This window comes from Zosterops lateralis (genome assembly GCF_965231275.1).
Source record: "Zosterops lateralis genome assembly, chromosome: 8".
NCBI lineage: Eukaryota > Metazoa > Chordata > Aves > Passeriformes > Zosteropidae > Zosterops > Zosterops lateralis.
In genome coordinates, this window is record NC_139768.1 from 25,200,740 (window position 1) to 25,227,554 (window position 26,815).

General features: G+C 46.6%; 2 protein-coding genes across 8 annotated transcripts in view; both read right to left on the reverse strand.

Annotated features, from left to right (window-relative positions):
- Window positions 1–26,815, reverse strand: part of LOC310911953 (C-terminal-binding protein 2) — a 136,664-nt gene that overhangs the window by 18,654 nt on the left and 91,195 nt on the right. The gene's annotated exons all lie outside the window — the stretch shown is intronic.
- LOC310912414 (uncharacterized protein) lies at window positions 23,894–25,588 on the reverse strand (the record flags this gene model as incomplete). The annotated part of the gene is made up of 1 exon (XM_083866993.1): window positions 23,894–25,588. The coding sequence occupies one exon, from the start codon at window positions 25,586–25,588 to the stop codon at window positions 23,894–23,896; it is 1,695 nt and encodes a 564-aa protein (XP_083723119.1).

The window sequence follows — 26,815 nt, forward strand, 5'->3', positions numbered from 1 at the left end:
GGTCCCCACTCCCTGCAAGCAAAAGGGTGACTGGCAAAGGTGCCACTGAGTGATTCTGTGAGGATGAGGATGTTTTGGGAAAGCACTGTGATGTTGCAGGACCCAGAGGACCAACCTTCTCCACCACAACGTGCTGACTCACCAGTGATACTCTTTCTTTCACTCAACCTTCCCTGTTAAAAAATGCGTCTCATAATGAATGCATATGCAAAAATGAAATAGGACACAAGACTTGCCTCTTAGAAAGAAAGGGAAAAACCCAAACAGGTATTTACTGGTTTTTCTAACTACAGATAGTCTGGAGGCACTTGGTACTGTGCAGACAGAAGCCACACGAACACAGAGTGTGTTCAGAAAGTGACATCAAATATATATTTTATAAATAATCATTGTTTTGTATTTTAAAAGCAAAGCATCTTTGAGGCTGCCAGGATCCTACCAGGGAAGGAGTGCAGAATCTTCTTCAGAGGATACCCAGGTGTCTGAACTGCTGCTGGAGCTCCAGGCTCACAGCCAGGGCTGCTGTGGGGAGGAGGGATGATGACAAAGGGGAGGCAACTTCAGCCCACTGGAAAAACCCTCAGGTTCATGGCAGTTCCCCCTGGTGAGGGAAATCGTGTTTCAGAGAAACTCCTGAGCTCCAGAGAGATGGGCAAAGAGGCAACAGGGTCCATTAGTTAATTAATTAATCACACTCTGCTGGAAAGGGAAAACTCGTACCTGCTGTTGGGAAGAGCCTGTGCAAAACACTGACCTCTCAGCACATTTCCTCCAGTCAGCACACAAGAGCTGGATTTTGGCCAGTTCCCTTTCCAGATAACTTTTCACGGCTTCCTTGAAGAAAGTATTTTTAAAAATTCATAGCAAGTTCCCATATAAAACAATATCCTTATTATCTGATCCAAGCACTGTGGTTACAGTCCCCAGCTGAACTACAGACACAGCAGCCACAGAGAAATGCTCAGTTAAAACAGAAATACGCATGGTATTTTCTTATTCTTATTTGAATTGCTGCAGGTACACACACCAGAAGCACCTCCTTTGGTGTCCTCCCATTAAAGCAGTGGGATACCCTGCTGATGCCCTGGGGATGCAGCCCTGGGGCACAAAAGCCAAACCCAAGCTTTGCAAAACTCTGAAATGATCTCTGGGCTGAACTGAATTGCACCCAGGAGCACATACAGCTGCAAGGACATGAGCTGGTGTTAATGCAATCAAAGAGTAATAGAAGAGTAATGCATGGCACCTGCCATATATCAAAATGTGGGTGTTTGGGTTATTCCCACTTTGTCAGGTTGATTAATCCGTGTCTGTGAGCACCAAACACCAAGGAGTGACTTCAGGAAGAGCTAAACAAGGTCTAACATGAAACTCCAAATGGTCACACAAGGTGGTGGGAGACAGGGGTGCCTGAGGGATGTGCTGGCCCAGGGGCCATGCAGAGACCCTGAGGAGAGGGAGTGCAGAGCATGGATGGATGGGATGGCAAAACCAGGGAGGCAGTGGGAGCTGCCAGGGCACAGGAGAGGCAGAGCAGATGGGAGAGGCCATATGGGGTGGTGACGGAGGGATGCTACCAAGAAAGCTAAAAGAAGCACCTGGGAGAGAAACTGCTTGCTCAGAGCAGCTCAGATTCCTGTATTCTTTTTCTTTTTTTTTTTTTTTTTTTTTTTTTTCCTTGGAGGGGGTGGGTAAGAGAGAGATGGGAGAAAGAGGAGAAAAACTCAGAGTTTGTTTGCTGGTTATGATTCAGACACCATACAGACCCTCAAACTGTCCCACTGCCCAGGGCTGAGCTTTGCAGCTCAAATTTAAAAACAAAAGACAAAAACACAGAGAAGGTAGCAAAAAAAAACCCCCTATAAATTCTCCTTGAGTATGCCCCATTACTAACCCCAGTGCTGGAAACAAATTGTATTCCTGGTGCTCAGTGGGCATCTTTCTTGATATTATCCAGCACTCTCTCCTTCAGCTGCAGGATATATTCTTTATTTTTCATAGGTGGGACGCTCACCTCTGAGCCACACATTCCAGCCATACAGCATCACGCACCAGGGACAACATCCCATGCCAGCTCCCCTTTGGGTCCCTCCCTGTCCTCTTTATCCGTTTATCTTTTTTCCCTTCCATCCAAATGGAAACCAATTACAGCAGTAAGAAAAACAAATGAGCTGCGCCAGGAAACGGACAGCTTTCATTGTTTTGGTTTTTGGTTGGTTTTTTAGGGTTTTTTTGATTGAAAAGATAAAATAAATAAACCCAAGGAGAAGGATGCTGCTGCCAGGGGAAAGCTGCTGATATTGGCCATCTGGGCAGGAGGCTGCTCAAACTTCAAAATGCCCCGAGGGATTCCAAGGCTGTAAAGACGTTTTGGAATATGAGAGATTGAAATCAAGGCTAAAGATGAGCCTGTGACAGCCCTGGCATGGGGACAGCCTGGAATTCTGCTGCCTGAGACCCCCACCAGACCAGCAGTGAGGCTGTCCACAACACACCAGCACTGAGGGGTGCAAACTTGGCTTTAGCACACAGACAGACCACTGACAGCCCTATGGTTTGGATTGGAAATTCCCTCAAATTAAAAAGAAAAAAAAAGGTAAAGTATTAAAGCAAGCACTTGGATCCAGTTTTAGGAAGTGGAAAGGATTCAATCCCACCAGCTGTCCATGTGCCACCAGCACCTTTGAGACTTGTATTTGCACATTGATAATGAGAGATTCTGAGTGGAAAACAAAGAAAAGGCCATGTTGAGAGCTAGTTGTAGGAATTAAATTATGCTGTTAACCACTGATATTAGTCCTTCCCACCATGCTGGACAGAAAGTGCTCTGGATCTTTTAAGCATCAGGGCTTCCTCTGAGCATCTCTGCTTTGCTGCTGGCATTCCTGAGGTCTGCTGACAGTTTAGATCCCAGAAGAGGCTTGAGACAGCATTGGAGGTTTCTGTCTCTGGAGTGACAGGACTGCCTTGCTGGGGTGGGAGCTTGGAGAGCCTTTTGGAAGATAATTCCTCATTTCCACGTCCACCTGTAGCTGTTGTCATCTCAAGTCACTCATTTACAGCCAGAAGGGACAACAACCCCCCAGGGATCCAGCCCAGGCTTTACCTCACACTTTTTCCATAAGGACAATGTGGGAGCCCTCAGTGAGAGCACAGCTTGACTTCACGAGCCTCCCCAGAGCAATTTCTGGCCAAGCACAGAGTGCCAAGAGCAGCTGGCAGCTGCCTCAGCTCCTGCTGCACACGCTGCAGATGGGCCAGGGAGCAGCCAAAGCCCTGGCCCGGGGCAGGGGATGACTCCAATCCTTCAAATCCACCTGGACACCTGCAGCACCTTCATTCAAAGGGCTAAAAGGCCACGAGCAGTGACTGCTGTGCCAGGCAGCCAGGACACTGTGATGGGCTGTGAGCCCTGTGAGCTTCATCAGGAGCACAAGGGCTGTCCCTGGGCTGTCCCTGAGCCCTGTGAGCCACACCAGGAACACAAGGGCTGTCCCTGAGCCCTGTGAGCCACGCCGTGTGTGCTGCCAGGGGCTCCTGCACAGCCTGTGCGATGCCCGCTGGCCCCTGCAGGGAGAACCGAGAGCTCACTGCAAACCCACAGTTCCTGCCAAGGCCTCGTCCCTTCTAAGACCTCCTAAAATAGCTGCTGGGTGCTGGCCAAGAGCACAGGCCCAGCTGGAACCGTCTGTTCAGTGACCCCACTGCAAGGTCACCCCTGCTGGAGCCCGGACAGCTCAGCCCACAGCGGGAACATCGCAGCGAGGCCGCCGGACCTTCAGCAGCTTTCTCCTCTCTCCCATCCCACCCCTCTTCCACGGCAAAGATCCAGAGAGGGAACCCTCAGCACAGCCTGAATATTGCCATGTTCACACTGCTCCTGCTTTTTCGTGTCCTGGTTTCTTGTTTCACTTTTTTCCCATTTCTTTCCCCATCCCAGTCTGTACCCGCAGCTCCTCTGTGCTCTCCCATTGCTCCTCGAGGAATTTGAGAGCAATTCCTCTAAGTGCAGAAAGGATGGTGAAGTATGTGAGCAGGGGAATAACCCTGGAAGGTCCTGGGAGGTGCTGAATGCCTGCAAATCCCACTCATTTCCCTGAGATAAACACCCTCACTTCCCTGTAGCACTGGATTATAACTAAGTGAGAAACTCCCCCCTAAATACCAACATTCAAAAGCATTTAACTACAACCTACTTGCTATTAAGGTTGATTTACTTTTACAACAAAAGCTTTACAGGTCTATCATAGGATTTTATCATGGTTGCACTTTAAAAAAACAAACAGGGCACACTTTACATTGCTGTTGACACTTAAAGCAGCTCAGAACCGTAAAAACAGAGCAAACAAAGCTCCAGGCTTGGCAGTGACCACTAAACCCCAGCTGCTCTCCTTTGGATCCTGCAAGGAACAGTTTAGGGAATGAGGCTGATCACCTTGTGGGGCTCAGAGCCACCTGGCTTGGCTGAAGGTGTCCCTGCTTATGGCAGAGGATTGGACTAAACAACCCTTAAAGGTCCCTTCCAACCCAAACCATTCAATGATTCCATATTTTCTGGTTTAACTAATGTTGGAAATTGCTGGTTGCACCTCAGGCAGGATTTCCCAAGCATGACTCCATTAAGAAGACAGAGCTCTGTGTGTGATATCCTTGAAGAAATGAAGAGAAAATCACTCCTGCTCCAACCCATGTTCCCTAACTAATATATTTGATTATTTTCAATATTGCTGTAAAGCTGTCTCCTGAGATATGTCAGGAAAATGATGAAGGATCCCACACTGTGTTTGCAGTCACATTCCCAGAGGAGCATTTTCTGCTGGAAAGTTTAAAAGGAATGGGGTGACACGGGGTCCAGCAGCATCTCCTGGCCTGACATCTTCTCTCTGAGCCACCTGCAAGACTGCTCACTCAGCTGGGGAAATAAAAAACAAACCAACCCAAAGTCCACCCCGAGAAACCTCAATCTCTTTATCCAGCTTCTCAGAAAAAAAGATTTTAGAGATGCCACACAATACAGCCCTTTTTAGCTATCTGTGCCCTCGAGCCACGCATTAATACAGCTGAGACTAAGCTGGATTGAGGGAATTTTAAATTGGTGTGCTGGATGATGTAGAAGGCTATCAAAAATAATAATAAAAAAACCCCACTCGAAAATGAAGAAAGGAAACAACACAAAACTGAATTGTAGGCTGGAGATTTCATGTGGTCAGGGTGAGCACGCAAAACCTCTCACTGGAAAGGTTATTAATAATAATGTCTTATCTCCTGGAACAGAGAAATTGCCTTGATTAATAACAATACACTGATTATTTACAAACTCACGCATCTTCGAATATTATCATTTAATGATTTTTTTAGACTGAGGACAAAAAAGTGGTATTCAGAGCAGGGAACTCTGTGCATTAAACTCACCCTTCTTAACCTTTCTGACTTTGCAGCTCTGTAGAGCCCCCCTGGCTGCTCACCATGAACTCCTGTGTGCACCCTGAAGGTGCAAAGGGCTGTGTGGGTATTTCAGGAAGAAATGAGAGCATGACCATAGGTATGGAGATTTTGCACAAAATGAGGCTAAATGTAGAAATTTTTACTTTATAGTATCGTGGAGTCATTTAGGTTGGAAAAGAGTTTGAAAATCAAGGAGTCCAACAGTTCCCAGCATTGCCAAACCCACCCATGTCCCCAAGTGCCACATCCACAAGGCTCTTAAACCCTTCCAGGGATGGGGACTCCACCACTGCCCTGGGCAGCCCTTTGCTGCACAGATGTCATATTCCTATGAACAAAAAAGTGTCTTTTGTAATTCAGGGTTATTAAATCTTTCTTGAAATGTTCAAATCAAATTAAACCAAATGAGAGGTTTAGGGGTTTTTTTTGGGTTTTTTGTAAGTTGCTTTTAAATTCAGTTCTTTCAACTACTCGCTGAACCTTTTGAAAATTAAATTTATTTTCTTTTTAATGCAATGTGCAATTGTGGAGATCTTTAGGAAAAGCATGTGGTCCCAGAAGCACGTGGAGTTTTTCCTAACCATACAAGTTGCTCTAATAAAGGATATTATCTCCCCCTGCAAACCCTGTCTGGCTTCAGTTTTCCAAGCTGAATAAAGATAACAAAAAGTTCAATTATTAACTTTCCCATTCTCTACTTTCCCTCTTTATCAGCCTTTTCCTGGCCACTAACATTCCTGCCTGACTGCAAAACACGGGCTGCAGGTCTGGACCCAAACAGGGCTGGAACCAGCCAAACCTCTCCTAGAAATTCTCAAATGACATTGGGATGTGATTTCTCTTGGTACAGTGGACAGGAGCTCTGAGTAAGGTCCCAGGAGGAAGCTGAGGTGCTTCTGGCCTCACCTTCTCAGTTTTCTCAAAGCTTTGGAGGCCAAAGCAAATCCCTCCAGATCTGTCCAGCCCGGCTGTTCCTGGGGCCTGGATGCACAGCATGCACTAGGAATGGTGAGAACATACCTAACATTTTTCCTTATCCCTGACCCCAAAACATTCTGTGGATTAGTGATAATCCCCAGCCACATATTTCACATCTTAAATTAAAACAGGGGACCGGGCAATGCTGACTGAAAACCGTCACCAACGTTGTGACACCAAAGTGCCCCCTCACCCTGTGACCTTCCGTGTGTCAGCACAAGTGATGGTCACCCCACCAAGGGTTTCCACATGGGGTTTCCTCTGTGCCCAGGGTGGGCTGGAGTCAAAGCAAGGTTAAACTTTACATTTTGTAAATCCTTCCCCTGAAGCTGCTTCGTCTCCCCCTCTCCCACCCCAGCCAGAGGGCCCTGAGCCTGGTCAGCTGCATGGCAGTGCCTTCTGGTTTATGGAAAACCATGTTCTATGTCCAAATATTGCACAGATCCTTGAATAATAGAGCTTATAACCTCCATAATTTATCATCAGTGTTTAAAATAGTATCACTAATAAGTAATTGTAGTTGAAACATTTATCGTAAACCAGAGCTATTTAAGCGACGATAATCTAGAAAAATCTTTGCTAATCGGCTCCATCTTTGAGCAAAAGAAACACACACTCCCTGGCTTTTTGCACTAAAACAAAAAATGAGCATTGGCAGGGCAAGCAAAATCATCTACAAATACAAATCAACCTTTTCTCCTTGTGAGCCAGAGTAGCCCAAGGGATAACGGCAGGATCACACTCCTGATGTATTTGTACAGCACACTTCATCTTCATTAATCCAGATAACACACTGGCACATTCTTATTTTTCAATTCCAAGAATGATGAGCTATTCCTGTGCTATGGCAGTTCAACAGCCACCTCTCCCCCAAGCACTTGGGTCTGACCACCACCCTGGAGCTCCAGGGGTGTCCCCTGCCTCCCACTGCCTTGGGAAGGGCTGTAGTGCTGCAGCCCCAGCTTGTCCCAGCTCCAGGCTGTGGCCCAGGAGGCCTCAAAGTCCATCACACACCTCTGGCCACAGCCAGGGGCTTTAAGGACGTCCTGATGTAGCCCTGTCCTTGCCCCCATGGCTTTTCTCATGGGGGTAACCTCAGCAATTTAACAAGAGCTAAAGGAGACAGATCAGGATGCTCAACAAAGAATTCCTGCTCAGATCTGTATTTTCTCTCTGTTTTTCATGAGCTGATGTTTTGGCCAACAACCTTCGTATTTAAGGTGTCTTATTTTCATGTGCACGCCAAGGATTGCTACAGTGCAGCTCCCACAGCTGCTGGGAGGCATTTCCTGCAGGCATCCTCAGCACACTGAGAGACAAATAAAATCCAAACTATAGAGAAACTGACTGCTCTTGAAACCACGTTAACTCTAATGGGCTGAAAATGTCTTCATTTTTCTGTCTCTTCACTATCACAGTGCTGATGTAGGTAAGCACGGGATATAGGTTTATCTAATAACGTATGCCCAAGATAGTGAAAAATATTTCACATTTGCCTACAGTTATAAAACTGTAAATCATACTGAACAATATCACTGCAGTAAGCTCTTTTCCTCTAACCATTTTCTATCTTTTATTGGTTCAATAAAAGCCATCACCTATCAACCCAAGAGCTGTAGTTATACACCATATGGTGACTCTCAATTAATTTATTTAGGCTTAAAACTCTGCCATGAACCCACCAAAGTAAGGTATGGCAAAATGAACTGATCAGGTTTATTTTCTTTGTTGTGAGTAAGATTGGGGAAGGGAGGGAAAGCGGTCTTGTACTGAAACTTCAGAAAGTTGACAAAATTTCCCACCTTGCTGCAGAAGGCAGTTGGCAATGAAGGAAGCTGATGCATCCCACCTGTCTGTTTATACACTTGATTAGATCATATAGATTACAAAACAAACCAAATCAAACTGAGTGTGTTGAGAAAACTCTCTGTGATCTTGAAAAAGAGGCTCCTGCAACAACAACAATCCTACATTTGTGCCTCTGTCTGAGGGGATCCCAAACTCCCCAGGAGCTGCCACTGACACAAAACCACCTGCTGGCTGTAATCAACAGGTTCAGGCAACGAGGCAAAGAGGGGAAGTAAGACATGGTGCTCATCAAGACACCCAGCTAAATGAGCATTGCACAATTTCACACAGTTTTCATCGTTCATTCCACAAATACCCAAGAGATAATTGTACAGCAGTCAATGTAATCTAGTCCTCTAATTAATACCTTTGGTAATACAAAGAAAAACCCAATATTGTGGAAAAAAAAAAACAAAAACCAAAACAAAACAACAACAAACCCCAGAGCACATGGCCAGCTAACTTTCCCAAGAATATTTCAGAATACAGTGGTGACTTTTTAATCACCATCAAAGCCCTTTCTATTCAGTGGGATTACTTTTAGCAAGAGTTGTCTCAAATCTCTCCCTGATTCTCAGCCCAACACGAGTCACCTTCCTTCACCTGCTGTCCTCTCTGCAAGCAGATAAAATTTGTCTCCCTGAAGCCCTCATCCTTTGGAAAGAAAAAGGAAGGTGATTATTCTGCAGAAATTTACTAGAAGTTGCTCTCAACATAAAATCAGGATTCTGGAATGGTTTGGGTTGGAAGGGACTTTAAAGCCTATCCCATTCCACCCCCTGCCATGGACAGGGACACCTTCCCTGTCCAGGGTGCCCCGTCCAGCCTGGCCTTGGGCACTGCCAGGGATCCAGGGGCAGCCACAGCTTCTCTGGGCACCCTGTGCCAGGGCCTGCCCACTCACAGGAAGGAATTTCTTCCCAATATCTAATCTAAACTGACTTTCCTTCAGCTTAAAAACCAACAGAGAGATCACCTATGAAAAGCGATGCAGATTTCTCACAGGGTGTGGAAATGACTCCCTGAGTTTACCAAAACAAGCTATTTTGTCTCTCCTGGGAAGAAGCAGACCTTGAGAGAAGTGCAGATCCATCTCAGTGCTCTGCTCAAGGTCTTGCCAACTGACACTGAAGGTTTTCATGACCTTTTTTTGTTTTGTTTTGTGTGTAATGCAAGGGTCACAAACCTTGAAGAACTCCTCTTGCAGCTCTCACTGAATTAACAGGATGGATCTGAACCCAGAGCAGCCACACTGTCCTCTCTGGGGCCCTGCAGGAGGTGTGGGTGAGAATGCAGCACAGACACCCAGACAGCAACACATCTCACCCTCCTCTGCCTCCTGACCTCATAGTGAACTGGAGAATGTTGCCTGCTGCCAGGTCAGGGTGTGCAGGGGACATCCCTGCCATGTGCCTGGGTTCAAGCAATCGACTTGTGACTGCTCTGCTGTTTCTGCCCCTGTCAGGCACAAAAAACAAAATCCCAGTTGCTCCTTCCTTGTGATTCACATGAGGAGTGCCTGGAGTCAATGGGTTCAGTGTGGGGATCATTCAAACCAGCTGTGGCCACTAAAAGAATCCATTCTTCAGTCCTGCGACCAGGCTTGCTAGAAAGTAGGGAGCAAATGTTCCACCCTAAATAGTTTTGGTCTGAGCACAAGAGAAGCTATTGGCAACAATAACATTGAGAGAAAGAATGTCTTAGCATCAGGCTCAGATGCCTTGCAAATGTATTTTGTATCCTCTACCCCAAATTGTATTTCTTTCTGCCTGTAACAGACTACATGCTTTAATCAGCTCTGGCAGATTGCTGAGTGTCTTTATTTTGGCTAGTAGAGAGCTCCCTTCCATATGGGACCTATCTGGGATGGAAAGCACACTGAGTGGGATGGAGAGCCCAACCCCAGCTGAGCACCAGGCCACTGTGGCCTCCACTGTGAAGCCAGGTTGTGCAGGAGCCACAGAAGCACAGAATGGCTTGGATTGGAAGGGACTTTATTGCTCATCCAGTTTCAGCTCCCAGACGGACACCTTGCCCCAGACCACATTGCTCCAAGCCCTGTCCAGCCTGGCTTTGAACATTTCCAGAGATGGAGCAGCCACAGCTTCCTCACCATCCTCACAGCAATGAACTTCTCTCCAATATTTCATCTAAACCCACCATCTTTCAATTCAACAGTTCCCTCTGGGTGACCAACCAGGCCTGATCTGAGCATTTTCTCTGGGCTGACTGGCAAGAGCAGCCCTGACACAGTGCATATGTTCTGAATTTGATGCACTTCAGAAACAAAATGAGAAAAGAAGTTATTGTGCTGCACTGTGAAATACCAAAAGCACTGAACTGTGCTGCATTAACATGGCATTGTCTCCAGGACTCTAGCCCAACTCCAGGCTGACAGGAGGAGCTGGCACACAGACACTGAGAAGTGCCCATATCCTTTCCTCACAGCCCCAGGTACGTTTGCACAGCACAAGAACACACATGAATGTGTATATGAATGCCTCCATCCTCTCCATCCAGTTATCAGTGCAGCCTGAACTGGGGACAATGCTCATTAACAGAAGATACAAGGGAGGATAACAACTAGAAGATGAAGATTTGCATTTATTAATGTCACAATATAAAGGAAATTATAAACCCCTGCAAGCCCAGTTTCTAATTTGGTCCTAATCCCACTGGGTGTAGCCGTGTCAGCCCTGGCTGCCTCTCTGTCTCAGCCCCAGCCTCCTTTCCATCAGTCAGGACAAGCCTTTCCCAAATCACAGCAGCTGGCTGGAGCAACCCTCCACATCCTCTTTCTTGCTACAACTTTTCCTTAGAGCATGATGACTTTTAAATCCTTCTAGGCTCAAAGCCCAGTAAGCAGTAAAGCCCAGCACAAAGTAATATTTATTTCTCACAACTATTTTTTTTTTTATATACACACGAATCCAATAGAAAAATAACCCCAGCAGTATTTGTCATCCCAGAGGTGGATTTGAAGCTCTCATGAAGTGAATGTGCTGCCCACAGAGGTGCTTGATGCCTGGAGTTAGAGGAAGAGCCTGCCCTGAGCCAAAACTTCTCTCCTCCTCCAGCTGTGGTAAAGAGTGACTTCAAATCTTTTGGGGAGCTGGAAACTTTGGTATGGACAAAGAACTCAAATGAACAGCGACAATGGCTACAGAGTGATTTCCTTAATTAAAAATTTGGCTCTGTTCCTAAGGAAGAGGAAAACAATGCTACAGACTGCCAAGGCAAAGAGCAAGTAAAAACTGTAGCACATGTAGCTTTGGAGGAAACACAAACGGGCTCTATCAGCCCCCCAGATCCTCAAACCATTTGTAATTATTAGGCTGAAAATCGAGCACAGTCTTGCTGCTGAATCAGAGCAGCACAGGCTTGTGAATATGACTTGGCCTTAATTAATACATTTTGACAAGGCTCAAAACACTCTCCAGGCGATTTAAGACACCGTAAAAAATAAGGAACTGACAGATTTTGACCTCAAGATGTCAAATACAGAACTGCTGCCTAGCTGTGACGAGCTGTCACTCTATCCTCTGGACATCCCCACTGTGGCTCTGCATTTCACAGGGTGGGCTGCAACCACCCAACGTGGTCCACGAGAGGGCTGGCACGTTCTGAGAGCATCAGTCAGCCCATCCTCAACAGCATCTGAGAATCCCTGTCAGCACAGCAGCAGTGCTGGGTGGTCTTCTCAGCCTCTGCCCTGCTTGGTGATGGAAAAAAATAACCAGGAAGGCGGTGTAGCTTTTTTAAGTAACCAGAACCCAAGCACAACAAAGTCTCTAAGAAGAAACATTTCAGAGCATGTGCATCTCTCAAACCAGCACAGGCACAGAAAGACTGCAAAGAAAAGGGAAGAAAAGCCTTTTCAGGGTTTTCTAAACAGGTAGAGAAACTGTAGCTCTTCCCTGTGCTGGTCACAGGTGACCTGTCAATCTGACCAGCATCTGACACCTGTGATGAGAAAGAAGCTGATACCTGTTGTGCTGAGACAACTGAACATCCCTCAGTGGAAATTCCAATGTCTGGTGCCAAAACAGCACTCCCGGGGAAGAGGCAGCGTCTGGGGAGACTGGGAAGGCAAAGGGAGAAGAAAAGACTCCCTGATTGCAGCAGAAAACCACCATGCTGATGCTTGTCCTCAGCACAGGACTCTGGCCAAGGAGAAACAGGGATCATGGACTGTTTCCACTCTCACTGTAACTGAACGTGAAGCCGTGGCCTCCCAGAGCTGTGCACACTCCTCGGGGTGATGAGAGCCCCCCTGTCCAACTGAGCATGGGGGAGTTGATTTTTCCTGCTTCAAACCAGCCACAGAATGAAACAAAACATGAGTGTCAGACATGAGGGAGGCTGAGGAGCACAGCTAAAGGCAGGTGACCACAGAGCAATGGCAGCAGTAAGGTTGAGTTTTCAGAGTGTGGCTCCATAAAGAAACCTCAGGACACCCTCACGATGCGCTTCTAGGCAGGAGACAAAAAAAAAAAAAAAAAAAAAAAAAAAAAAAAATCATCCCAAAGTTAACAGGAGAATATGGGTATCACTCCAGGAGATCTCCAAAATTGCCTTACACCAACACCCAGGAGCTCCACATGGCTTAATGCAAAGCATCAAAGCACAGGTCACACACTGTTTACAAGAAAATTAATCTTAAAATGAAATCTTGGAATCATGAGGTTTTTTGAAAAGAATTTAACTTGTTCTTTTGCCAAATTATGATTGAAAATCTTTGCTCAGACCCCAAGGGCTCATGACCCATTTACCAAGCATGGCACTGCTGTATTTGGATGGACTTGAGTCAGAGTATTTCTAACTCCACGAAGGGTAGAAGCTGGAGGCAAACAAACAAAGTGTGTAACCATGCCAGCTTGAGAGAGGAAGTGTACAAAAAACTTGGAACACAAACATTTTGTGACTGTTACCAGCACCATTCTTCCCAAGCATGGAATACTTTCCTAGAAACTGGCTCCGTTTAGGGCACCTTACGTCCTGCTGCAGTATTTTGGTTGGATTACTGTTGGTGATTCCAGTATTTTCCTCTTTCTTCTGCTCTCCTACCTTCTTCCTTTCTCTCCCACTTCTCCAGGTGTGTTTGTGCTGGAGAAAAGCTGCTCCCCTTGACACAGTGGGGCAGTTTCCAGCCCTGCCTACTCTCAGCACTGTGTGCAGCCCAGGCTTTCCAGCATCCCTTAGCATGTGCTTCTTCAAAGAACCATGGAGCTCTAAGTGACTTATGAACAGATTAAACAAACAAGTAGGTAAGAGACATATTAACTCAGTGTATCCAGTAACTTCCCAGTGTGGAAGTAAAGGAAATTGGAGATTTTCCAGAAAATTGTCCAGAGTAAGGCCAGGTTCTCCCAGGCAGCATCACATAGAGGAATCCTGGCACCTGGCACAGGCTATCAATGACCAAACTAAAAAAACACCAAAAGTTGGGTGGGAATTGCATTGCAAACTCTTGTCTTCTTGAGTCCAGCTCAGAGAAAAGTTCAGTTTCAGAGCTAAGCACAAGTTACAAGATGTATTTACCACCAACTTTCCCAACTTCCTCCTAGAAGGACATGGCAGTCAAATGGATCTGCTCTGGATTTCCCTTACAAACCCCCCACAGCTGCAAATCCTTTACCAGGTGATTTTTACTTAGCAAAGGACCTGTTTTTCACCCTGAGCACTGTCTCCCCTCTGACAAATATTTCTGTTTACAGTCTGGAACTTTGTCATATCGAGCTGTGACCAAATTCATTATCTCCACACACTCCTGTTGTATCAATATTACATGACTGCCATTTCTCTTTCTCCTCCTGAACTGCTACCATGATTATCAACACTGCAGTTTCTGTTCACAAGTGACCTCCTTTGCTTTACTGTACCCCAGAGTGTCACAAATCCTAAAATGATCCCAAAATACTGAGAGGCAGGCCAGTTCTGACATCTGCTAATTCCAAGGATCTTCAAACCCCTCTGTCAAACAGCCAGCTCTGCCCTTCCTGCAGAACTCCATCCCTCCCTCTCCAGGGAAGCACCACTGGTCCCTTTCTGCTTCAATCACTTCTAACTCTGAAGCACTTTTCTGTTTCAGAAGCCCTGGATACTCCTTCCATCCACCTTACAGCTCTCTGCACACTTTCAGATTTCCACATTAACACTCCAGACTTTGTGTAGTTCAGTCAAGTTTAAAGTCTCACTTTTTGCTCTCTCCCAGTTACCACTGAGCTGTGCCTGGTGAAGCACTTATGGCAACCATTTAGAATGGTCAAAAAGCCACAATGATTTATCAATTAATTTTGCACCCTCTCTACAGCAAAGCACAGGGATCTGTATCCATGAATATTTTCATTTCCTGAGTTATTTTTTTTCTTGAGAGCATTGCACTGAGCTAGTTGGGTTAGATCATGAATAGGAGCAAAAGCCAGCCTGACACCAGAGTTTTAGGCTGAGCAAACCAAAACTGGGATAAGTTGCCTAATCAGAACAAGAACAGGGAGATAATGGTTTCACATAAAAATGTCAGAAATTAAGAAAAAAGAAACATTCAACATTCAATGCCTCTTATAAACTGAAAATGTCCAAAGCAGAACAACACTTGTTAACACACAGCCAGTTCTGCACCTCAAAGACCATGCAAAAATAACCCAAAAATGAATAGCCAACAGCAAACTAAATAGTCAGCAGTGATGACTGGTACCACATCTAAAAGCAATTTGAGGTTTAATAATTCAACATAATTTAATCTGCTGATAGTAGGAAAGGTGGAATTTGCTTTTTTTCCAAAGGATGACGTGGATGGATATCCTATCTCTGTAAGGTACACCCCAATTTGTGGTAAGTGCTGGGCGTGAGGCCAAACACACAGAACACACATACAAAACACACAGAACACACACACAAAGCCTTGGTGTTCTCTGGATCAGGTCCACAAACCACAGAAACCGAGATCAAACAAGAAATTCTCCAACAGATTTAACATTTGAGACCACGCAACATCACCGGTACTTATTTTACCCAGAAGACCTGACTAGAATTTTGTTTCAGAAATTCTCCAGCTTGCAAGAGTTTGGTGGAATTCCTTTCCATGCCTTGTTTCAGAGCCTGTTAGTATCAGTCCCAGTGCTAATGACCCAACTTGTGAATGTACAGAGGGGAAACAGAGCTTCATGAAATATTGATACACACTTGGAAATTTGACAATTATCTCCAGAGCTCCTTGGTAAAACCTGAAAGCAAATAAATAGCAAACATTTCCTGCACTCATTAAAACACTGAAAAACAGAGAAAAAAACCTACTCATTATCCATTTGACAAATCTATCCTATTATTTTTAATAATGCACAGGCTTCCAATGCATGAAACGTACAGTTTCTCCTGCTTAAGAAACCATTGGGTTTGTAGATCTAATTTTAAGAAATGCAATAAAAGTCAGTGATGTAGAGCTAGTTCCTTTTGCAGGAGAGAGTAAAAATCCTTCTCCTGTTGAAATCAATGACAAAAATCACCATTTTTCAAGTGAACTTGACTCACTGTCCTACTTTGGAAATTGCTCCTCCAGAAAGATATTCCACAAAAATTATAAATAATCACTTTGTTGGTGTTTTTCATGCAAGCTTCAGAAACAGAAACTGGAGTGAAAAAGAGCTGATGAGCCAGAGTGTGAGGCTGCTGGTCCATGGGATCTACCTCTGTATCTTGCTTATCTTGCAGCAGGGAGATGATCCCCTGGTTCTCCCTCTGGCCAGAGCATGGTATGGGAGATGCCACACTGCTCCAAGGGAGCCTGGGCTTTTAGGATGAACTGCAAATACAGAGAACACCTTCCTTGCTGAATAAAAATGAGCCCCGAGGGGAAAACTTCCGCTGCAGAGTGTGATAGGTTGTTTGGCAGTGCCCTGATGTTATTAGTTATTAGTCATCCTGGTTTGGGGACCTTTTAGCCCTGACTGCAGATGAAACAAGACTACATTCGCTGCAGACAAGAATGAAATGGGAATTTAAGACTCTCAAGCCAAATGTTTCAGCTGGTAAGATAACAGCTCCCACTTTTATGCAGGTCTACTGAACACGAGGAAGAATTAAAAAATGGAGAAAGCTCAGATAGGAGAGATTACAGGAATTGCTGGTCAGGTGGGATAACTAAAGTGACATTTAACCATTCCTGATTATTTCAGTCCCAGCAGGATGGTCTAGATACTGACAAGCTCTCTGCTGTCCACACTGAATCATCTCTTTTATCCTTCATAATATTAATCAAGATTCTTTGCATTGACAAAACAAAATATATACACTTGCATGAACTGCTGTATTTTTTTCAATATTCATTTAAATCTTTCTAGCAAAACACTCAGAAGATGGCAGAGAACAAAACAAATGCATGTGACATCTCCATTCCTGTTTTTCTTCCACTCTGCAGGTAACAGTGAGAGACTCCAACAAGAGAATGGGCCGTCCTAAGACAAGGCTGATAATCTATAGGGTCAGTAAGGGAATGTGTAGGAGGCAGCTCAGGGATTTGCAGTGTTTAGCACAAACGTCAGGAAACGTGTTAAGGTTAAGAAGACCAGCAGGGCAGTCAGATGGGCACTGCCAGGTTCCTGCACCCCACCCCCTACACCTCCTGATGGTCCCTGGATGGAGGGAACCCGCCTGGAGATAACACCTTCACATCTGGAAAATACATGCCAAATGTTTCCACAACACCTCAGTTCTGATCCTCTTTTTCTGACTTTTTTTCATGGAAAGTATATCCTAAATTATTTCTTATCACTGTGTTTGCTGTCTAAACTAAGTCCCGTCTGCTTGTTTGCTCACCAAGCTAGGAAATAATAAATTGCTCGATAACCAAAACAAGACACTTCTGGCAAACAATGAAGACTGCAGAAGCACTGATCCAAATGGATAATGACTGAGACGCTGATTATATTTTTGAGGTTTTTTTCCTCCCCATTTTCATGTCTATACATATCTGCATACATAAATAAAACATGAGAATGCCATCTTGGCTGTTCATACCAGTATGTACCAAGGATCTCCACCAGCAGATAAACTCTGCTGTTTCCTTCTTATACTGACAACCTGCTCATGTCTCAGATTACAGAGTCTAAACCACCCTTTTCCGAGGGACTGTGATGCTTTTGGGAACTGCAGGAACAGTTCTGTGGTGCCACCTCTCCCAGCCTCTCCTTGCCTGACACTGCTTTCATTTACAAGGTGAGGCAAGAGGTCATAATCTCCCTTGGCCACACAGCATTTTTTGCTGAGATTCCAGGAGGGAATGCTGCAGGTGGGGAAGGACCACAGTCCTCCACCCCTGACCCCACTGCTGGAGCAGCTGTTCCAATGTGCAGCACAGCTCACACATCTGGTGGTCATGCTGCAGACACTCTTTGCAAACGAAAAAATGGAATTTATGCCTGGCAAACGAGTTTAGGTCAAGGGCTTCCAAACTACCAAAGAACTGGAGCCAGCAGGCCGGGGGGTGGGAGGCAGCAGCCCCAGAGCTGAGAGGTTTCCCTGCTGAGGGGCAGGACAGGGGCTGTGCCACACTGTGCCACGGGACCCACGGTTAAGCCGATTGTTGGCCGGACAGCCCCTGCCCCGGGGGAGAGGGCGGAGGAAGGAGAGCCGGGCACTAATCTGCTCCATCTGCTCTGCAGCAGCTAATTGGATTGGGGGTGCAGAAGGCAAGACCCCACACTGGGCACTCAGAGCCTCCCTGAACAAAGCTGCTCCAGCGCTGCTGCCCAAACCTTCCCCAGGGCACGGCTGCCCCAGCACTGCTGCCCAACACCTCTGCCCAAACCTTCCCCAGGGCACAGCTGCCCCAGCACTGCTGCCCAACACCTCTGCCCAAACCTTCCCCAGGGCACGGCTGCCCCAGCACTGCTGCCCAACACCTCTGCCCAAACCTTCCCCAGGGCACGGCTGCCCCAGCACTGCTGCCCAACACCTCTGCCCAAACCTTCCCCAGGGCACGGCTGCCCCAGCACTGCTGCCCAACACCTCTGCCCAAACCTTCCCCAGGGCACAGCTGCTCCAGCACTGCTGCCCAACACCTCTGCCCAAACCCTTCCTTAGGAAAATAAAATAAATATTGGAAATACAACCCACATGAATCCCACTCCCAGAAGCATCACTTCATCTTAAACAAAACACTACCAAGAACAAACAAAAGAGATTAAAAATTAGCTTTCTTTACCAAAAGCCAGCAGAATGCTGTTAATGCCAGGTTTTATTTAGGTGTAAAAGTCAAAAGCTCGCCTGCCAGTTACCATCTATAAACCTTACTAATACCAGTCCTACATCTGCAGCATTTATTCTACATCAGTGTCTTAATGATGTTGGTCTTCTGCTTTTCAAGGATTCAGCTCAGCACCTACTTTGCTTTTAAAAATAACAGGCAATTCAGTTGTGCAGCATTTTCATTAAACTGGGCTGCAGTGTGATGACATGAGAATGACAAGGAGAAGAAATATAAAAAATGTTTAATACAATAATAATAAGAAACCTTTAAATTTTTTTCCCCTCTGTGAACACGAAGTTTGTAGCTATGGAAACTACTTACGAGAAAGCTAAAAAAAATGTCAGCAAATACAGTCAGAGAATGATCTGGATATATGAAAGTCCTAACAATGCAGGAGAACCAGAGACTCGGGGTGAAAGGAAAGTGTAAATTGAAGATGACAACACTTGTGCATCTGACAACACATTCTCCTTTGACAGGCCAAATTCATTTTTATTGCCATGGCACTAAAGTCAATGAATTGCAACTGGAATGAGTTTGACACTTTATATTGCTTTTGATAAAACCATTATAAAAAGCATATTTCAGCCTTTAAAGAAGTATTTTAAAAGCACATTCTTTGCCACCAATGAACTGTACATGTAGATTGGCCAGGATGGTCAGTGTTATTTCAAAATAGTCAACAGCACATCTCTTGCACATTGTGTTCTTTAGCCCTTCACCCTGCTAAGGTGGGCAGCTGGGGGTCCCTTCAGTTTTAACACCCACATACTCATGTGCTCAGCGGAGGTTGGTGAGGGTCCTTCTGAGCCTTTCAAAGGCTTTCACAAACTCACTGTGAGTTTTCCAGCTACTTCCCTTATCATTTTGCATATTAGTGTTTTGTGCTGTGACCATTGGGACAGCAGACATGAGAAAGACCCATCTGCTTATTTCAACCTGTATTTTTGTATGAAGTTATGATCCCAGTTAAAAACATCACTCTGTGTTTTTGTTAGTGGGCGCAGTGCAGAGTTTACCTGGACTAAGGCACTAGCTGGGAATGGCTCCAAGGACATGCTATGGTCTGTCAGGTCAATGTGCAAATTAAATCAGATTTATTCAGTGCATAGAGCTTCCCTTGGTGCTGTTTCAGTCCGGATTGTTAATTGAGCAGCCTTACATGGACATATTGTGATTCCATGCTGAGGTTTGTACAGAAAACACAGGGAAGAAAACCTGAAGTCGATTTCTGAGCTGTCCACTGTACTGGGCAAAGAATAAATCAACACCAGCAAATGCTCAGGAAATTTATATTGCATAGGAAATATCCTGCTAAACTTTGCCCATAGAAGGCCGTGGCAATTTAGCTTAAATTAATTAGGTTAAAAGAATTGATAGCTTACAAGAGTGGGCAAGCGTCACTGTTTTGACCATCTTTGATGGTCTCTTTTAACCATCCTTTAACAACCACCAAGGCTCTTGCTCCTGCCTAAGCCCTTTTCTCTTTGGGGGATGCCTATGGGCAGAGTTCACCCGGCAAGTATGTGTGGTTAACACAGTTTTTGTCTGTCACAGAGGGGGGAATACCAATAAAAGGCATCACAACGAGGTGTTAAAGAGTACAAGCAGAGCTGAGCTAATCACAGTGAAAGGCATTTCTAGATGGGCTCTACGCTGATAAAAGAGAGGACAGTCCCCTTGACACTGGAAAGAACAACTTGTCCAAGGAGGGCAGCTGCCCTCAGCCCGGCTTTCCCTGCCTAGGAAAAGGTCAGGCTTTCAACCAAATCTTACAGCCAAGTAACTTTTCTCTTTTTTCCTGATGATACCCACCTGACTTTACATGGCAGCCCTGCTCCTCATCTTCCCTTTTGTGATAATTCGCTTTTTTATCTTCATGTGTAAAGTAGAGTTTGATAAACCACCCAAGACACATATTTGCAATGAATCACCATTTCTCATTTAAGCTCCAATAAGCCCAGCATCAGAAACAGAAATCTGGACCAGCCCCTGTTTGGGAGAAGTCCAGGCTAGCTACAAAAATATAAGACTTCTCATCTGCCAAGTGCATTACTACTATAGCATTGGGTTAAAAAAAAAAAAAAAAAAAAAGAAATTAAGTAATCTAACAAATTCTAGCAAACATAAATTGAAGCTGCAAAATTTGGAGGCGGAGCTGCAGCAGTGTGATCAGTGACCATGAGATACTGCTTGCCCTCACCAGCTTTGCTGACCTGGACTATTTATTTCCCTGCACTCCCTCCCAGCTCAGCACGGGGCTGGCCACAATCCCGCTCTGGCTCAGCCCTCCTGTTGACACGTGTTTGTCACTCAGACCTTGTAGGGCTTTCGTCCTGCTCGCCACTGAGTTGACTTGGTGTGCTCACTACTGGTGATCCTGTGGATGGCGAGGCTGCAGGAGCATTCCTGTCAGCTATTCCTGACAAGGTCTCAATGACATGGAGAGCAGCAGCCTTGCCAGAGCTGTGGCAGGGGAGTTCCTGGCATGAGAAGCCAGCTTATCTCCAGAGACGTCACTCTACCACCACAGCAAAAGGGTTTAAGATGCTCATTCACCACCTTCTCTTCATACAACCCTGCAACTCCCAGGAAGGGCAATTTACCTAACTTATTACTAATTATTTAAGAAAAGCAAAGCACTTGCAGCACTAAATCTCAGTGCTCCTTCTGCGTTATCTGACCACGCCAAAGAAAGAGATCCATAAACATGTGGCACGTGCCTGTATTCCTGCCTCTGCCATCAGGATCCTGCCACCTACCATCTTCTCCAGGCAGGAGAAGACACCTTCCTCCTGCAAGCCCTCTGTCCAAACTCCAAAGTGAAAAGCAGCTGTGCAGAATGCACTCAAAGTGTCAAACTCAGCAAAAAATGACAAATGGGGTATTTAGGAACAACTCTGTAGAAAGACTACAATGCATAGTTCAACAAGACTTTAAAAAAGCCCAAAATGATCTGCTTTAAGGTCTTATTCATATAACAAGATTCAAAACATAACTGAGGTGTAACGTGCATTTTATAACCCTCTGCTGCCTGGGAAGACATTACCCTACACTGACAGAAAATACTTGCAGCCATTTGGAGACAGAGTTTGATACTGAATTTGCTTTCACCTTGTGACTCCAATAGCCACAGCCAAAGCTACAGCCAAGAGAAGGCTCATCGCTCCTGAAAATGCATCCTGGCTCTTCCTGGCTGGTGAATACAATTTTCCTGGATTTATTCAAGTTTCTCACATCCACTCAAAGCTTTAAAACATCTTAACATATTTCTAACCTCAGCTTATCCCCTCATGGGTAAGTGTGAACACTCCTGCTCAACACAGCTCAAACATCTACAAACCACCACACATTTCCCCATTTTTAATCCTTCCATGAGCCATGTGCCTTACCTTGGCTTCTACTTTTAAAATATAGTTTAACAGGAAGAAAACCTCTCAGGCTATGTGGAAAGGAAAAAGGGGAAATAAATAAATAAAAATGAAGACCATTTTACAGGTCCTACTTCAGCTAAACCTTTCAGGGCCTTCAATGAGAAGATAATCTTTCTGTGATTATGGCCAAACCCTCTCGTTGCTTGGCAACACATAATTAAGGAATATGTTTTCAGATCCGCTTTGCAAGCTGGCCATTATCAGATGAAATTACTGGAGCAACAAATGTCATCCTCATGCAAATGAGATGGTCGTAGGCAAAAAGAAGAAAAAAAAAAAAGAAAAAAAGAGGGTTGAGTAGCAAGAAAGGGCTTAACAGCACAGAAATGCTGCTGGCTTCCTCTTGCTGTGCACCGGCAATTTTGGTGAAGGGAAGGGATAATTTCAAGATCTTTAGAGAACAGGGTTTGCAGTTTATAAATGAGAACCAGGGAAGGAGGGATCTGTTTCCCATGGTGGAGGAGATTGCTCCCAATCCCTGTGCTCTGGAGGTCCTTCAGCCCAGAGCTGTTGCTGCGTCGGCATCGACCGCTCAATCAGACACAGCGCAAATAAATGAACATATTTGTGTTCCCCACATTATGCCAGTTCGTCTTCTTAGCCGCATTTATTTAAAAATACTGCCTGGATGTACTACTTTAGCATCTGATCCATGTCAACACAGAACATGTTGCCTAATATTGAAGCATTTTTTAGAAATCAATACATTACACTAGCTACATAAAGGACTCATAAGCATGAAAGGACCGGCATTTACTTCCTAGCTGTGTAATTATGGTATGGCAGGGAAAGGGGTGTGCCAAGTGTCTGCATTTTGACAACTTTATCATTTCCACTCACAAAATCATTCTTTATTTAGATTCCTGTGGAATGGCATCACCAGTTTGGCACTGTCTCGATGCCTATAAATGGTATCCCTCTTATTAAAGCTTTGTGTGTGTGTGTGTGTGTGTGTGTGTGTGTGTGTGTGTGTGCTGGTACGGCACATTGTTCAGGAATCCTTTGCATGGGAGAAAACTCCCTGCTCATGGGGTCATTACCAGCAAAAATCATTTCAAGGGGTGTCTTGACACATTTTTTTTCAAACAAGTCAAGGCACAAATGAATGGATTTGATGAATTCTCTTGTATTTCTCCAGGCGATTTTGGGGGTTAGTTTCTATCAGACTCTGAGTGCCACTGCTCCAAAGTGGAGGAGCACAGCCTGCTTGGATTGTTCAGCTTTTCATCCAAGCAGCCAAGAGCCTGAGAGTTTCTAGAAAGGGAAGGGAAGTCTAGGAGCCACCATTCATTTTTATTGTTCCAGTGCTTAATGACAGGCTTTTAGTTTAAAGCACAGCCCTATTACTTTAACAGCTCTATCGCTTCACTTACAGGCATCTCAAGAAGGAAATCAAGGGGTTTATTTTGTATGCCTGATAAAACAGCAAATTAATAATAAGAAGAAAAGCCTTAGGTAATGGCCAAAGGTAAGTCGATTCTCGAATAACACCATTAACTATCTGATGAATTTAGTCAAAACAATGCTAACCATTTCCTCGGAGGAACACATTTGTGCCTGATAACAGCGGTAAAAAGTCAATCTGCAGCAAACCCTGTAGTCCTAATTGCTCAGCCAGCACAGTGTCTAATCTCCTGTTCTCGACAAACAACAGGAATGGCAAGATTAACCCTGGAAGCATTATCTGAGATACCGCTCATGTTTAACTGAAGTTGGCTAAACAAATAAAATATTTGGAATTTAACCACAGAGCAAGAATCAGCATCTTTAGCTCTGCATGGCCAGCACAGCCCTGCAAAGAAATCCCCTTCACCTCATTTTCTAAGTAGGACAGTGTCTGACATTTAGGCATGAACCACCATGATATTTGACTGTGGGGTTTTTGAGGGGTAAAATAAGCAACAACAATGTGGTTCTAAACAACTACATGGACTAAGCCCCATCAGTAATTACTTGGTTCAGGCGACGCCATGGTGGAGACGATGACGGGGGGCCCCGTGCGCCTGCTGAGCTTCGGGTACGGGGAGAGCTGGGCAGGGAAGGCGGGTCCAGCGGGTGCCAGGCTGCCGTCCCCCGCTGTCCCCGGCCGGCGGAGGAGCTGGGGGCTGCTGTGGGGGCTGGGTGCCGGTGACGCCACCGCTGTCCGCTCCCTCTTCATCAGCTCCATGGGCACGGTGTAGGTGGTGGGGTACGCCGTCTTGGGGCTGGCGTGAGGGTTGGCCGCCGTCATGGGCAGGCCGACCGGAGCAGAGTAGGCAGAGGCAGGACGCGGGTGCGTGCTGCAAGGTAGGGGGGTGTTATATCCCGAACCAGGGATGAAGTGTGGCCCCTGAGGAGCCCCTGCAGGGGCTGGGTAGGTGGTGGTCTCCAGCAAGTGCTGGGTCGGGGCGCTGGACGGCCGGCGGTGTATCTCTACACCTCTTGGGGACAGCGGCTGCAGCGGAGGTGGGTGCTGCGAGGTGCCGGGGCCATCCACGGTGGGCACCCCGTATTCTGCCGGGAGCTCGCTGCGATGGCTGAAGCTGTTGGAGCGGGTCCTGGGGCGCAGTGCCCCGCTCCTGCGCTCCTGTCTCTGCAGCTGCATCTCTGCCTTGTAGTTGTGGGCGATGCGGGACAGCACTCGGGCCTGGCCCAGATTGGGTGCCACCGACTTGATGTCGTTCTCCTCCATCATGGCCAGCAGGTTCGGGGAGTCGAAGCCCTGCTGCAGCAGAGCAGCAAAGGTGCTCTCCGAGACGCCCTCCGCACGCAGCAGTGCCACAAACTCGGGGTCAAAGCTCCTCTTGCCCTCCGGCCCAGGGAAGGCGGGGGGCACTGGTGGGTGGGAAGGCGTCGCCACCGGCACCTCGTAGCTGTCGTAGGGACCCTTAGTGGCAGTGCTCTCCCTGCCTGGCCCGTAGCTGCTGCCAGTGCTAGTGGTGGGATCCACCACCAGGCATGTGGGGGCGGCTTGCCTGGCCGTCGCCACTGCCTCGGGAGCCCGCTCTGCCCCATCGCTGTAGCCCGGCCTGCTGGGGAAGGCAGGCGGCTCTGCCGCGTACCGCGGGCCGGGGGGCTCCGTGCCGTACCACGCCGGGGACACATCTCTGCCACGCATCCGCTGCCCATCCAGGGCCAGCTTGGGGTCTCTGTAGAGGCGGGTGGCATCTGGTGTGGCAGGTGGGCGCACTGCGGTCTGGTCCCAGGACATGCGGCTGCCAGGCGCCCCATAGCTGGCCAGCGGCCTGCCCGCCACGTGGTCGCGGTAGCAGCGAGGGTCCTTGGGTGACCTCGCCGACAGCGACGGGTCGCTGTAGTAATCCTGGGGTGGCAGAGAGCCCCGGCCCGCCATGGGCGCCGGCCGGTCGCAGTAGGCAAAGTCAGGGACAGAGCCCTTCCTCAGGGGCCCCGGCGCAAAGGCGGCATCCTGGTACGGGTACGCCTCTTGCTTCAGCTCCGCACCGCCCTGCAAGATGATATCATTTGCCCGCGGTGGCTCGTACCAGCCGCCCTCACCGCCATAGGTCAGGGAGCTCCTCCGGCCCGGTGGCCTCTGGTACTCGAAGGCGTTCTCGCTCTCCCAGTTCCCCTCATACCAGCCGGCAGCGTCCCAGCTCTGCGAGCGGCCGATGTTGGGGTGCTTGCTGGGGATGGGCATCACCACGAGGCCGCTTGCTCCCGCTGACACGGAGAAGAGGAGGTGCTTTCCTTCTCAGTGCTTCTCCGGCACGCATCCAAACCAGACCGTGCTGTGCCTGAGCCCTCCCGGGACTTCGGAAACCAGCGGCCGGAGGTTTTGCCTTTCCGAGTGGTTCCTGAATTATTAATCCTCGGTAACCTTAGCAGGCAGAGCATGCGGCGGCTGGCGGAGGGGCTGCCCCGGCCGTCGCTGCAGCCGCGCAGGAGAGCGGCCGCGCTCAGCCCAGATGCTTTATCCTGTGCCGCTGGGGACGGCGCGCGCACATGGACAACTGGCCCAGCAGTGTGTGGGGATTAGGAGCTAAATAAAACCACTAAAGCCCTCGCTCCATGTGACATCATTTTAGCCCGATGAAATCTCACGCACTGACCCAGCCAGCAACCTCAATGCAATTTTGCCTCTGGGGAATGATGATTTTTTGTTTGTTTGTTTGTTTGTTTTTAACGTTTTTTTTAAAACATGTGTTTCCTCTGTTTTGGTTGTCTTCCCCCTCACGTGCTGGGGGAGGCTGTCCCAGCACCCACCGGGATGGGCAGTGGGATAACAGAATGTGCGCGGATCCGCTCAGCCCCACACATGCGCATGTAAAAATAAAAAAGAAAGCTTCAGTGTCAGCTCAATCTTAATCCAACCTGATGAAATGCTAATCCACTGCACACAGCTAAGGACAAATTAAATGGGAGCCAGCAGACAGGCCTAAAAAGGCCAGTGCAAGACACTCCGGAATACAAGAGCGGTTAGAAATAAGTTAGGTATCTGTTTAGCACTTTATGAATATTATAATTTATGTTAGAAATTATACTCTTTTTTTTGTAGTTTCAAATTAGCCACGCTAACTGGGCTCCAAAAAGATATTTTATAATATTACCATAATATGCAAATCCTTTCATCATCCCAGGACAGAAAATTGTGGAGGTGTAATCTGGAATGTATAATTTTAAGACCCCAGCACAGGTCATGGAGAAGGAGGAGAGGATCAAAGGATCTAAAGCTTGGCCTAACAAAGCAAAAAGGCATAGTAGACTTTTGCCCATTATCTCCAGCTTCCTTTGAAAAAAGTACATGTTTATGAAATAGGAAAACACTCAGAAACATCACACAAAACTCAATTTGTACTGAGCAGTATTTCAACATTCATGTGGATTAAGCTTTTTTTACACTTAGAGTAGGCAAAGGGATTTAGAT